The sequence below is a fragment of the Chlorocebus sabaeus genome, chromosome 20 (assembly GCF_047675955.1).
Source record: "Chlorocebus sabaeus isolate Y175 chromosome 20, mChlSab1.0.hap1, whole genome shotgun sequence".
Classification (NCBI taxonomy): Eukaryota; Metazoa; Chordata; class Mammalia; order Primates; family Cercopithecidae; genus Chlorocebus; species Chlorocebus sabaeus.
In genome coordinates this window covers 118,086,220-118,100,374 of record NC_132923.1, presented here as the reverse complement: position 1 = coordinate 118,100,374, position 14,155 = coordinate 118,086,220, and the positions used below count along the sequence as shown (strand labels likewise).

General features: G+C 54.9%; 1 protein-coding gene across 2 annotated transcripts in view; it reads right to left on the bottom strand.

The window, feature by feature from the left end:
• Positions 1 to 13,224, bottom strand: part of IFFO2 (intermediate filament family orphan 2) — a 50,373-nt gene extending 37,149 nt beyond the window's left edge. For both annotated transcript variants that reach the window (XM_007980281.3, XM_007980282.3), the window contains exon 1: positions 12,206 to 13,224. In XM_007980281.3, coding sequence (XP_007978472.1) covers positions 12,206 to 12,870 — 665 coding nt within the window. In that variant the 5' untranslated portion in view covers positions 12,871 to 13,224. The remainder of the gene's footprint in view (positions 1 to 12,205) is intronic.
• Positions 13,225 to 14,155: the final 931 nt, after the last annotated feature.

Here is a 14,155-nt window from a genome sequence, read left to right as displayed (position 1 = left end):
ACTACCCCATTCATGTCCACATTCCATCAGGCCCTCCTAGGAGCCACAGGCTCCAGGCGACACCCTGCGCTGGACACAGCCTTGAATGCCAGGTCTTGCCTTCCCGGTCACCCTGTGTTGACAGTCTGCTCGAGAAGAGAGGGGACATGACCTCCTCTTCGCTGCCCAGGCAGCTCTACTGGGGAGAGGAAGTGCTCAGAACACAAAAGGCCAGTCTTCAGCCAAAGGGGGAGGGAGCAGGCAGTTCTCACTATGCCCCGTTTTCCTTTTGTATGAGATGGGATGGAATGATGAGACCCACAGGGTGTTGGTGAGCCTGGCCCAGGAAAGGCTGCCCTGTCTCCTCATCTCCGGGGTAAGCCCTGGAGCTGGAAGGCTTGAGAACTTTGCCTAGAATGTTGGAGTTGGGTGAACCATAGAGGCTGATCCTTCATTCCCCACAAAAGCTATGTTTCCAGAGCTCCTCGTCTGGGGATGTGGCCTGACAAATAGTACTTTGGGATTTGCACATATTTTTATATGTACAAATTGGGGCCTGGGGGCTGGTGGGAACCAGGCCAGGGCAGGAGGGAGGGAGCGGTAACAGCTGAGGGGCCAGCGGCACACTTAGCACTCTGCAGGCAACATCAAATCCTTGCAACCTCATCAGCTAAGACTGTCATCCCCATTTTACAGATGAGAGAACTGAGGCTCAGAGCAGTAACACAACTCCAAGCAGTGTCACCTCAGAGCCAGAGCTCCCACCCAAGAGAAGGCCCAAATCACGGGCCAACAGGAAACACGAAGCAAGAGCAAATGAAGCAATTTCTTTTTAATTCCCCACAATTGAATTATGCCTTAGGGCTCAGAAAAAGAATAACTTACAAGTTGGAGGTCCCTCAACTTGGCACCAGGTTAATTCTGGCTCTGCCAGCAGTAGCTTGCTGAGTTCAACCCTTCAGTCTCCAAGTCAGATGAGTCCTGATGTTTTATTTTATATTATTATTATTTTTTATTATTGAGATGGAGTCTCATTCTGTCGCCCAGGCTGGAGTACAGTGGCAAGATCTTGGCTCACCGCAACCTCCACCTCACAGGTTCAAGACATTCTCCTGCCTCTGCCTCCCAAGTAGCTGGGATAACAGGCGCGTGCCACCACACCCGGCAAATTTTAAGTCCTAATGTTTTAAATCCTAATATTTTCTTTAAAGGCAAGTGTGAAACCAACTGCAATGTAATATCAAGACTCGGCCAGGCATGGTGGCTCATGTCTGTAATCCCAGCACTTTGGGAGGCCAAGGCAGAAGGATCACTTGAGGCCAGGAGTTCAAGACCAGCCCTGGCAACATAGCAAGACCCTTATCTCAACAAAAATTATTTTTTTTAAAAAAATTAGCGGGTGTAGTGGTGTGTGCCTATAGTCCTAGCTCCTTGGGAGGCCAAGGCAGGAGGATTGCTTGTGCCCAAAACAAGAAAGAAAGAAGGAGAGGAAAGGAGAGCAAGACAGAAAATGAGAGCCAAGAAGAGCATGAGGAGGGAGGAGGGGACAAGACAGGGAAGAAGCAAGCACAGGACAGGCCAAGTTCTGGCAGTGCCAGGCTCAAGCCCAGGAACCAGGAGCAGCTCCACACTGTGTCCTGCATAGCAGCTCAACTCCAGGCTCTTGTACAAGCTGTCCTTTCTATCTGGAGCACCCTTTCTCCTTCTCTTCCACTCTTACTGAACCTTCCAAAAACAACCTAGGTGATGTCACCTCCAGGAAGCCTTCCTTGACTGGCTCTAAACTGGCTTGGGTACCTTTCAGAATCCCTGGGTTTGGGGCACCCCAGGGCTCACCAGTGTCCCACCCAGACCTCCAAGACTCTCTGGTCCTGACTTTGCAACAAGCTTTCCCTAAAGCTTCCACTACCACCCCCCAAGATGGCCTTCTGCCTATTACCACAGTGGGTCAGGAGCAAAAAAGGGGTGCCAGTGGGCCCTGGGAAGATGGGCTGACCCTATACAGAGAGGAGTCTGTCTGCTGGGGAATTTCACAAGGTCTACTTAGACCAGTAGCTCTTCCCCTCCCCCAAGAGAGCAAACAGGCGGCAGCGAGCCAAGAACCGTCTTAAATAACCCAAGTAATAAAGATGGCCAATTAAGAGGGCGGAAGGCGCTGTCTCCACTGCAGGGGCCTCTCTCCATCGAGCAGCAGATGAGCAGGGTCTGTGTGAACACACATCCCAGAGTCGGAGCACGCAGGCCAGAGAGCGCTGAGCAAGCATCTCAGAGACAGGCCCCACCCACAGCACGGCCACGTGGAGGGGCTCCTGCCAGGGCAAAGGCCCAAATGCCATTCGATTCCTGCCCAGCTCCTCTCCCCAGAACCCCCAGCCTTATTTAGTGATTTTTGCCACGGCAGCCGGAATCAGAGCACCATCATCGCACTTGCCTTCCATGCAACGTAACCATTCCCACTTTCCAGATAAGAAACAGAGGCTCAGAGAGGCAGAGTGACTCTCCCGAGGTCTCAGAGCTGACAGGCAGCAGAAATATATGCTGCAGGTTCCTCTCTTCCCAACTTTTGGGTTCCACATAAACCTTCTCCCCTAAGCTGTCTAACATAGCAGGTTTCTGTCCAACATCCCATCCCAGGATCCAGGGGAGGTGTGAATGTAAAGGCAAGAGAGGACAAGGCATTGCATGGAGCTTCACAGAGCTTCAGGCTGCGCGGGAAGTTGGAAAAGAAACCGCAGAGCAGGTAGAGCTCAGGACTCCCAAGGATTTAGTCCCTACAGACACTCCACTTGCCAGTTTTCAAAGTGCTCCACAGGTATCATTTTAGACAGTCTTCCAAACAGCCTCATGAGGTCAGATTTATTACTCCCATTTCATAGAAGTGAAAACTGAGGCTCAAGCAGGAAAGCTGCTTACAATGGGCATGGCCCTTTCTGGTACTGCACAGGTTTAAGGTTGGAACTGGAGCCTGACTTTCTGGGGTCAGATCTGGGCTTGCCACTTTCTTTTTTTGTTGTTGTTTTTCTGTTTTTTGTTTTTTGAGATGGAGTTTCACTCTGTCGCCCAGGCTGGAGTGCACTGGTGAGATCTTGGCTCACTGCAACCTCCACCCTCCAAGTTCCAGTGATTCTCCTGCCTCAGGGTCCTGAGTAGCTGGGATTACAGGCGCCTGCCACCTCGCCTGGCTAATTTTTTAAATTTTTTTGTAAAGACGGGGTTTCACCATCTTGACCAGGCTGGTCTTGAACTCCTGACCTCATGATCCACCTGCCTCAGCCTCCCAAAGTGCCGGGATCACAGGCGTGAGCCACCATACCCAGCCTGGGCTTGCCACTTTCAAGGTGTCTTGGTCCAGTTCCCTCCCCCGTCTCTGTGGCTCAGTTTTAGCATCTCTAAAATGGGCTAAGGACAGTACTCAACTCACAGGGTTATTAGAGCTTCCATGAATTAAATGTTTGCAAACCGCTTTGAATGAAGCCTGGCAAAGAGTAAATGCTGTATAAATATTAATGAAATTCATTAACTAATACATGTTTATTGTGCTCCTACTATCCACAAGCACTGTTGGAGAAGGTACTGGGCACATGCTGTTATCACGTGATGCTGCCACATGGCATGACACATTTGTCTATGTCCCCAGATTCTGAGTTATCGAGGGCAGGGGCCTGACCCATGGTGGGTGTTCAGCCACTGTTCTGAGAACACCACCTCTTTGGCTCCTCAGACATCCACACCCGGCAGTCTCATCTTCCCCAACAAGAGGCGTCAAATGATTGTAACAACTTCCCTGTTCCCTGGCAAAGTTCACAGCACTGACTGAAAGCAAAAGCTAGGGAGACTCCAGCCCAGGGCGGAGGCGAGCTCCCAAATAGCCACCAGAGCGCCCAAGGCCCTCTGCTGCTGGTGATCCGTGGATGAGAACCTCTGGCTGGCTGCTGCCCTGAGGACACTCAAGGGCCGGGCAAGATAAATAGAGCATTAATTCAGAGTCTGAGATCCACAGCCTGCCCCAGCTTTGCTAGATGACATTTCACAGAAGTGAAAACTGAGGCTCACAGCAGGAAAGCGGCTTGCAATGGGCATGGCCCTTTCTGGGTACAGCACAGGATAAAGGTTGGATCTGGAGCCTGACTTTCAAGTTACTTCTCCTCTCTGAGCCTCAGTTTCCATCCTGCAGTGCCACCACCGGGTTTAAATGAGACCCCATGGAAATCCCCAGACAGGTCATAATATGTGTTCCCTGTTCCCCAACTCTTCCCCTGCCAGCCCTGCCAGCCCCCAGTGAGACCTTCTCCAAAGAGCAGGGGCCTGGACAGGCCTGCTACAGTGGCCCGGGAGCCTCATCTGCCTGCTACTGCCAGTGATTCATTTGCTTTCTCAAGAAATAATTACTGTAAAGTGACAGCAGGGAATCTTCCCAGTGCAGCAGCCGCCTCCTGTTCTGCCACCCGCCGTGGCAATATTGTGACAGGTGCTGGGGAGACCCCGTGCCTCCTGCCTGCCTCCTCACCCAGAGCCAGCCTTCGCCAACCTCCAGGGACACGGGACAAGGCCACCTCCTGGGAGGAGCACTGACCTTGGGGTCCAGAGAACCAGATGGACTCATGGCGAGATCTGGGACAGATGTCTTCACCTCTCTGAACCTCTTATTTGTAAAATGGGCATAATCACTTCCCACCTCTTGGGACTGCTCTCATAATTATCACTGCACCTAGCACAAAGTAGGTGCTCAATAAACAGAAGCATTAAGCCATATTGATTTATTTTCCAACCCTTTTGCAAAATGTTTTCCTACTGCACTGTTTGAATTGATTTTTACCTCCACCCTGGGAAGCAGAACTTGTAGGAAGCCACACCCCCATTTTAGAGAGCAACAAACTGAGATGCAAGCAATTAAATGGCACGCACGGAACTGTGCTACGTTACAGAGAGAATGCAGTCTTCACAGGGTTGCTGAGCAAGCCCACTTTCCCACTGTCCCCATTCCCAGGTGGGCATAGTGAAGACCAGACCACACTGCAGGCAAACCCAGAGCAGAACCTGGGCTCCACGGACCCTCGAGAGAACCAGGCATTGCCATTTGCCACGTTTACTGTTGGGTGACAAGTACCCTCTCTTGTACCAGATCTAGAATGAGAAACCACATCCTGCCCAGGAAGCCATGCGCCCGGTGCCCAGTGTGGGTGGGAGGATACTCCCCCGGTGGGCAGGCGGCGGCAACGTCACAAACCTTTAGCAGCCTCCCATCTGGCCTGGAATTTTCTAAGCACCTCACAGTCTGGCAATGCTCAAAGGGCTGTGCAACCCACAGATGCTGCCAGCAAAGGGCACGGGACACCCTCTCCCGGTTTCCAGCTTGGTTCTCAACCTCTGCCCACCCCACAGGGCCAGCGCAGCTCAGCCTCTGTAGGGCACCCACTCGCTGCCCTGTGAAATCATTCTGAACTTGACCATTTACACGTGCTGTGCTGTAGCTAGGTGAGCCCATCTACTTCTTCCACAACCTCTAGACACAGAGCTTTAGCATCCCTGTTTTACAGATGAAGAAACTGAGGCTCGAGAGGCAGTGACTAGCCCAAGCTCACTCAGCTTTTAACTGCTGCCCTGGGGCCCCAGCACCCAGCACTGCCAGGCTTGGGGGTTCATTCAAACTTTGAACTTTGGCCCAGACCTTCTGATTCCAAGTGCAGGCCATCCCCTCCACAAGCAGCCGAATCCCTGGACGTGGTCTATGTCGTCCGTCTCCTGTCTCATCCTCCTGGAGGCCTACTAGCTCACGGCAGCCAGACACAGAGGCCTCCCTGCTGCATGAGTATTTACTCAGCATGGACCTTGGCCAGGTCCTGGCTGGGCTCTGCCAGTGGCAGATGAAGCCAGAGCTGCAGCCGGCCCCCACAGAGCTTCCAGTCGATGCAGGCGCAGACACATGCCAGGTAGTTACAGCTCCGGGTGTGGAGGGCTGTGATGTGGGAGGTGGTGGGCGCTCAGGACCGCCTGACGACAGAAAGTCAGGAAAAGGCAACACATCCCTAATCCTGAGTACAGGGACGTGGCAGGGCTGCCTCCTCCCCATCCCGGGGCTTCAGCCATCCGCGACATAGGAAATAAATGGAACGCCAGCCGGCTTTCACCTCTCAATGCGATCAAAAGCCAGGACTGCAAATGCAAAGCCCACAGCCTCCGGTGTCACTGACACATGGCACAGTTTAAATCAATTCTCCTGGAAGGCAACGCATCTCGTTGCAGCAAAGGGCGTGTTCAAATTCCGGGTCTACCCTTCTGTGTCCTTCAAACACAGTCATGTGTGGGGACGTGAGCTACAGGACTGAACGGAGAGCCTGGTGTGTGCATCTGCATGTGTGTGTGATTGTGTGTGCATGTACATGTGTGTGAGACTGTGCATACACGTGGGGGGAAGGGGGACCCAGGGGCCCCGCATCCGGTCTCGTTTGCCAAGGCAAAGCCCCGCCTCGCATTCCTCTGAGAAGGAATCTTCAGCGTCAGCTGTCTCCCTGCTTCCTTTTCTTTTCTGGGACCTTATTCTCCTCCCTCTAGCTTGAGGCTCTGAGAATCGCTCCCAAATTTGTCCCCAGTGAGAATGCCAACCCAGCCAAGGGATTCTGTAATATAGTTCTCAAGAGACCCGAGGCGCTAGATGGAGGGGTTTGTGTGTTTCTCTTAAAGGAAGTTGGGAGAAAGGGCTGGGGGATGGCGAGAGATTTCCGGAGGCACAAATCAACGGCTAAGAGTAGGTCAAACAGGCTTCTTAGATGCTGGACAAAGAAGCAGCCCTTTCCCTCCACCCCCAACACCACCTCTGGCGCCTCCGTGGGACAGAGAGAGCGGCAACGTGCCCTGAAATGGACTTGTTAGGCAGTCAGGGCCATGCTGAGAAATCCTTGTAAATTAAAGGAACAGACTTTGCCAGGGGAAGGGGGCTGGGCTGGGGTGGGGGTAGGCATGCCCAAAACCTGCCAAGCCCCAGGTACCTTAACACCAGACCTCATTTGTTCCTTCTCAATCCCTGGGAGAGCAACAAGATGACCCCTCTTTTACAGAAGACAAAGCGGGGAGCTCCACGGGCAGCTTGGAGTGACCAAGCCACTTGCCCACGTTCACACAGACAGTGGCAGAGCCAGGATGTGAAACCCTGTTCCACCATCGAAGGCTGCCTCACTGGAAAATCAGAAATCAAGAATCCGTATCGGTGCCATCTTCAGAAATAACGAAAGTGTCAATGGGAGTGGCAGGGAACAAAGCCCTCAGCTTTCTATTCCAGGGCAGCATTCGAGCTTTGGGACATTCAGGGGCCAGCACCCACCTGCTTGAGGGCCCCCCTGGGGTGTGACGAGAACGGGCAGGGGACACTCCAGCTGACCCACCCACCATCCCTTTTTGGAGTCCTTCATTCCGGCCGACAGCCCAGCCCCTTCCGGCTCACAGTCAGAAATAGCTGTGACAAAAGTCCCTCCCATCCCAGAAAGTGGCTTTTTAAAAAAATGTTTCAAACAGACACACAAAAAGATGGAAAGAACATAACAAAGCCTCGACTGCGGGAAGATGATGCGGGCAACACGTCGAGGTGGGGAGGCCAGCTCTGCGCAGCAGATGGAAGATCTGCCCAGTTCGGCACAGAGGGCCAGCCCCCTCTGGGCCTTGGTTTCCCCACCTTTAAAATGAAAGCACTCAGCTGAATCAGCAGTTTCTTTCTTTTCAAAAACTGTAGAACACTTTTTAAAATGGAATCTTTTTCGGACAATCTGGGAGTCAGAGAAGCATGGAGTTACGATGGGCAACATGGGTCAAATCTCAGGTACTCAGCCTCCCACTGTCCCCGAAGTCTCCCAAGGCGCCCTGCTATGGACTCCAGGGCTCTAAAGAGCCCACTTGAAAACCACCAGGCTGAATGATCACAGTGATCTCTCCAGGCTCCCAAACCACCCTCCAATCACCCCAGGCACCAGGAAAAAAGAAACCTAGCCTCCAGGCTGACTTCAACTGGGGGGCGCATACACTCAGCCCCTCGCATGGGAAGGAACAAGGCCAGCCAGCTGCAAATCACACTGGGCCTGAGGGGGCCAGGATGGCTGGACAGGCTTCTGGACAGGGGCACCAGGCCCCCAAAAGAGTCGCCCTGTCTGACAGGCAGCTAGGCCAGCACTACCATGCTGGGCAACTTCCTCCAGCACAGGGCAACTTCCTCTACCAGCCCAGAGCAACTTTGCAGCAGCTGCCAGGCTGGAGGGACCTTTTTCTTGACAACCTGAAAGCTTTCCCACGTCCTTCCTTGGAGCCAATGAAGAGAGGGGACACGGTTGAACCAGTTAAGCCGGGGGATGGGATGACCAGTACTGCCCATGCCTGGAGCCTGGACCCTAGTCATCTGGGGCAGAGACAAGAGAGGGAAGGGGGAGCCCAGAACAGAGAAAGGCTTCAGCGAACACACTGTGGTCTCCAGAGGCAGAAACATCAGCCACGACGCGAGCCTCTTGGAGTCACAGACCTCAAGTAGAGAGCGAGCTGAGAGAGCTCACCTACAGGAACTCCTGCATGTAAAGGTGGAGGATCTGAGGCCCAGAGAGGGCAGCGGTTGGCCAGAGGTCACACAGCACCCAGTGGCAGAGCTGGACCTAAAGTCCAGGTCTCCTGGATGCCAACTCAGGGAACTCTCCACTGTTGAGTTCAGATAAACTCAGTGGGAATCTCCAGGGAAAAGCCCCCAGCTTGCAAAGTCAGAACAGGATATTTTAGTGGCCCTGGGTGGTGACAGAGTAGAGATGTTTGTTTTGGTTTCCAAATCAACGCTTGACAATCTTGTCCTCATTGCGGCTTCAGCGACCACATTTCCCACGTGGTAAAGACCTGGTTGGGCCAAGGGAAAACCAAAGCAGTGGTGACTGGGGCCAGGGCCCAGGCACCCCAGGCCAGGGTCTCTGGTTTGGGTTGGTGTTTCCAAAGCACGGTTCGTGGACCACTGATGGCACATGAGATGACGCTAGGTGGTATACGGTTGACGTTTTAAATTTAAAATATATTGAATGCCTGGGTGGATTCATAAACAAAATATGGGCTACACTACAGAGGAATATTTTTTGCTATAAAAAGGAACAGCCTACGAATACATGCTACAACATGGATGAACTTCAAAAAAACATTCTCTAACTGAAAAAAGCCAAACACAAAGACTACAGAGTGTATGATTCTATTTCTATGAAATGTCCGGAAAAGGCCAATTTCTAGAAAGACAGCAGGTCCGTGATTACCTGGGCTGGTCTTGGAATGGGAATTTTCTGTAAATGGACATGAAGGATCTTTTTGGGGGGTGATGCAATGCTCTAAAACGGAATTGTGGTAATGACTGCACAACTCTGTGAATTTGACTTGTACACTTAAAATGGGCAGCTTTTGTGATGTGTAAGTTGTACCTCAATGAAGTTGTTAAAATATTTTATGTAAGCAATAGCACAGGTGGTAGTACGTGGACGTGGCCAGAAATCATGAAGGTGGAACTCAACAAGCCTCCGGCTTGAAGATCGCTGAGTTTCACATCCCAAATTGTCCTTTGGGGAAGCAAGTGGGGGTCTCTGGAGCTGCAGGTTCCTCCAGGTGGACCAGGAGAAACCCTGGAACCTTTCCCTTCTGGGTTAGGCTCCTTCTGGGTGTCACTGCTTGGAGTTCTGTGATAGACATCCTAGGATGATTTAAAACCCTTTGTGGCCACAACAGTACAGGCAGACACCTGGGTCTCATCCCTTAGATGGTGACTTCTCTTATGGCCAGGTGATCAGAAGCGGGCTGGGAGCTCAAACTCAGATTTATATATTGCCAAGGCTGGGAAGACCCTTTGAGATCATCTAGCCCAGTGGTTTTTCAAATTTTTAAAAAATGTTTATCAAATGTCTGCCCTCCTTCCCAAAGAAAATTCTTAGGAGGTACCCAAAACATACTATTAACAAGTTAGGGTGTTAGTGGAACCCAGTGAGTTAATATTAAGAACTTAAAGGTGAGTGAGCACATTTTTATCACTGTATTAATGTCTTAATGTTATTTTAAATGATCATTTTTATTAGATATTCAAGGAACCCCAAAGCATCTCTAAGAAAGCCTGGGGTTTCAAGGACTACAATTCTAGCCCACCTACCTCACTTCACAGATGGGGAAACTGAGGCTCCAGGAAAGGAGTATACTTGCTTTGGAAAAATTCAACGTAAGTCTTGAGTCAACTTCAGAAACAACATGGAAGAAGAGGTGTGCGCGCATCCCAGAAGGGCGGGAAGAGAGACGCCCGCACTCCACCTGTCTCAGCAGCACCGCCTCATTCCAGGCCAGCACCAGAAGCTGACATCACACCCCACACCCTGGGTGCAACTTGAATAGAGCATTGCTCAATGCCAACCCATCTCCCTCCAAGACTGGGCACGGTTTTCCCATCCCCTTAGTAGCCAGGTCCAAAAAGCATACACACAATAAAACAAACATAACACAAGCCTGAGGCATGACGACACGATCAACAGTGGCAGACAGGAGGGCCCGGCCCATCCCTCCCCAGTTTCACCATCGAGAGCAAGTGCCTGTTTCCCTAGCCTGCCCCAGTGACATTGACCATGAGGGGCGGAGAGGTGGCCTCTATGTGGCAAAGCACCAGGTGGGCCATTCTCAAGTACCTCCAGAGAAAGAGGTAACCCAGGAGAGAAGCCCAGCTCCCAGTGGAGTGTAAGACCTACCCCCAGGAAGCTAGGCGCTGCATGAGAGAGCTTGAGGACCCTCAGCGTTTCTACTCCCCGCTAGCTTGACAAAGTGCCTATCATCTTCAGTAACATCAGCTTGATTTACTTTATGCCTTCCGAAGAGCATCACCGTCCTGCTCTCCCCTCAAGCAACTGTGGGCAGATTTTATTATTCCCATTTCTCTGATGAGCAAACAGGATTTCAAGTGGTTTGATAATCTCACCAGCAGGTATAAGGCTGGCATTTGAATCCTACCCAGTTGCTAGCCTGTCCAATGGGAGAATAAGGAAGGAGACCTATGCCCAGCTCCCTGGGCAGACCTTCAGAGATGGAAGGAAGGGTCCTTCTCAGTACATCCTCCAAGCCCTGGAGTTCAGAGCCAATAACTCCCAGTGGAAGGCTGCCCGTGCCTGGAACAGCGACTGCCAGGGCCAGAGGGCCCCTCCCCCAGCCGGGTATGAGATGCCAAAGACAGACCCCTCTACCCTTATGGGAAGAGGAGGAGGATAGGAGACCCCTCTCCTCTCATCAGAAAGCCAAGCAGACAGTATTGTTGGCCAGACTGCGGGCAGGAAGCAATGACAGTTTCCCAGCTGGGGAATCTGAGCTGGGCAGGAATGCACTGGCCAGTCCTGCAGAGTCTGGACCCCAGTTCTAGCCAGAGATGGTGGTCTCAGTCCATTCAATGTCCAGTCTCCAGCCCAACATTATCTTCTCCTGGGGATTTTTAAGGCTGAGTTTGTTAGGGCTCAATAAACCATGAAACTCAGGGAGTGGGGAGAAGAGGGATGAAAGGAGGCATTTTATAAAAGCTTGTGAGCAGTCTGCTATAGTTGTGGTTATCCAACCCAGCAAGCTGGACGTTACAGAGCTGGAGCAAGACGGCAGACACTGGCCCCAGGGGGCAGGGGCAGATCCATCCATTTTCAAACACATGATCTCATTTAATTCAAGAAATAAAAAGGCAGTGGGTTGGTTAGAGTTTTTCTTTTCATCTGTTGAGGGAGGGGAGCCTACTTCCTACTTCCTTGGGAAAAAATACCTATGCTAGGAGACAGACTAGCCAGGAGTGGTTAAAATCTCTGATTGAAATCCTGGTTTCACAACTCCTTCGCCACGCCACCTTAGGCAAGTCACTTAGCATTTCTGCACCTCGGTTTCCCCATCTATAAGATGAGGATAAGTCTGCCTTACACGCTGTATTGTGCTGAGAATTAAATGAGATCACATAAAACACAGATAGTTATTATGTCACCTAGAAAACAATGTGCCTAACCAGTGACGGCATCGAGGTGGCCCCCACGGTAGCCAGCGCCCACCCCCATCCTGGGATCTAGATAATTGGGCCTTCCTGGCATGTGTAAGGCACTCTGCAAACACAGCTTCCAGCCCACCTGCCAAGACCAGCTGCCCGCCCGGCCCCCGTCCCGCACACGCATTCCGCGGCAGCCTGGACCTGGGCGCCCCCTCCCAGGGCGGCGGGGGAGGGGCGGCCACTCACCTCCGCTTGTACTCGTCTCGCTCGCGCTTCACCTTGGCCAGCACGTTGTAGAGCGCGCGGATCTCCGGCGTGATGGTGTCGATCTGCACGCCTACGCCGTCGGGGTGCACCCAAGACACGCCGGGGCCCTGCACTGTCTCCACGCCGCCGCCGCCCGTGCGCCGCACCTGCGTGTAGCTCCAGATGGTCCCGGGCAGGCGGCCGTAGTGCTGCGGGTGCGAGCCGCCGCCGGGGGGCAGGCCGCCCAGGGCCACGGCATTGGCGTTGACGCCGGCCGCCGCGCCGCTGCCGAGGCCGTGCCCGCCGCCGGGCGCCGGGGGCCGCAGCAGCTCGGGCCCGGTCTGCACGGCCTGCTCGCGGGAGAAGGTCTTGTAGCGCAGCCGCCGCTCGCGCTCGCTCTGCTGCTGCTCCAGCTGCTTCTCCAGCAGCCGGTTGCGCCGCTCCAGCTCGTGCACCTTGGCCAGGAAGCAGCGGAAGCGCACGTTGAGCCCCTTCAGGAGGTGGATGTTGGAGCCCAGGTCGTCCCGCAGCGCCGCCGTCACCGGCGACGGACCCGGCCCGGCCCCGCCGCCGCCGCCGCCCCCGCCAGGGCAGCCCCCGCCGCCGCCGCCCGGCGGGCAGCCGAAGGCCAAGGCCATCTCCCCGAACAGCAGCGAGTTCACCATGCGCCGGCTGCGCGGCTCAGGGCCCCGGGCCCGCGGCTCCAGGTGCGGCTCCAGCTCCGGGCAGGGCTCCCGGCGCGGCCGGGCCAGGGTGGGCGCGGGCTCCAGCGCGGCCGGCCGGGTGGTTCCAGATGCGCGCCAGATGCGGCCTCCGCAGCGACGGCGGGACGGATGGCCCCGGATGCGGGCGCCGAGGCGAGAGAGGGCACTCGGGCGCTCCTCAGGATGCGGTAGAGGCCGCGGTATCTGCGCGGGGCCAGAAGGGTCGCGGGTCGCACCGCCCGGGCTGTCAGAGACGCTGTGGAGGGGCCGCGGCAGCCGCACGCAGAGGACTCTCGGCCGGCACTGCCCACTCTGCGGCGGGCCCCGCCCACTGCAGACACTGGCCCCGCCCTCGCCGCGGCCCCGCCCACCCCTCCTCCCTCTGCGGCGTTCCCCGAGCCAGAGGCTCCGCCCCACGAGGCCCGCAGCGCCGGGCCCCACCCACAGACCATTGGCTCCGCCCACCGCCGGGTTCTCCCGCTTTCGCCGCAGCGTAGACTCCGCCCAGCTCCCCGGCGGGGCCACGCCCTCTCCTGCGTCTGGTCCTGCCTCCCCGCCGGGTGCCGATTCTCTGCTGGGGGACCTGGACCGCAGAGCCGCACCAGGGACCGAGTTAGCTGGAACCGCCGCAGAGCCAGCCGGGCCTCTTAAAGGGGCCAGCAGCCTCGGCAACGCTTGCTTTCCACTTTTTAGGGCGCTGCTCTCCCTCGTCGCCTGCCGAGAGGGCTCCGTTTCTCTGTCCTCTCCGCCCCGAATGCCCCTGGCCCCAAATTCCTTCGGATGTGGGCGACCGCGGCTGGAAGAGCTGGGGGATCACAGTATCCGAAGGTGCACCGGCGCCCCACCCCCACTCCAGCCTGGGGAGGCCCAGATCGACCTTACGGGGATAAGGCGGCGCCTAGGCCGGCACGTCCTTCACGCTGCGGACCCACGGGTGGGCTCCTCGGACGCTAGCTGCGGGCCTCGTCCTCCCGAGATCAACCCGGGCACCGCCAAGCCCGCCGGTTCCCCCGCCCACTGAGGCGCCGAGCAGCATGGGGGTTGGGGAGGCTGAGCAAGACCCTCCCGGGATGACACCCACAAACTCGGCCTGGGCCTGGCCTCCACTGAGCTGCTGAGCACCTCCCCACCACCCACACCCACACGCTGAGATGAAGTTGACCCCGAGAGCTGGGGATTCATTTCACAGACTTGGGGCTTAGCGGGCAGCCTGGGGCAGACCAAGGCAACCCGAGGACCCATTCAT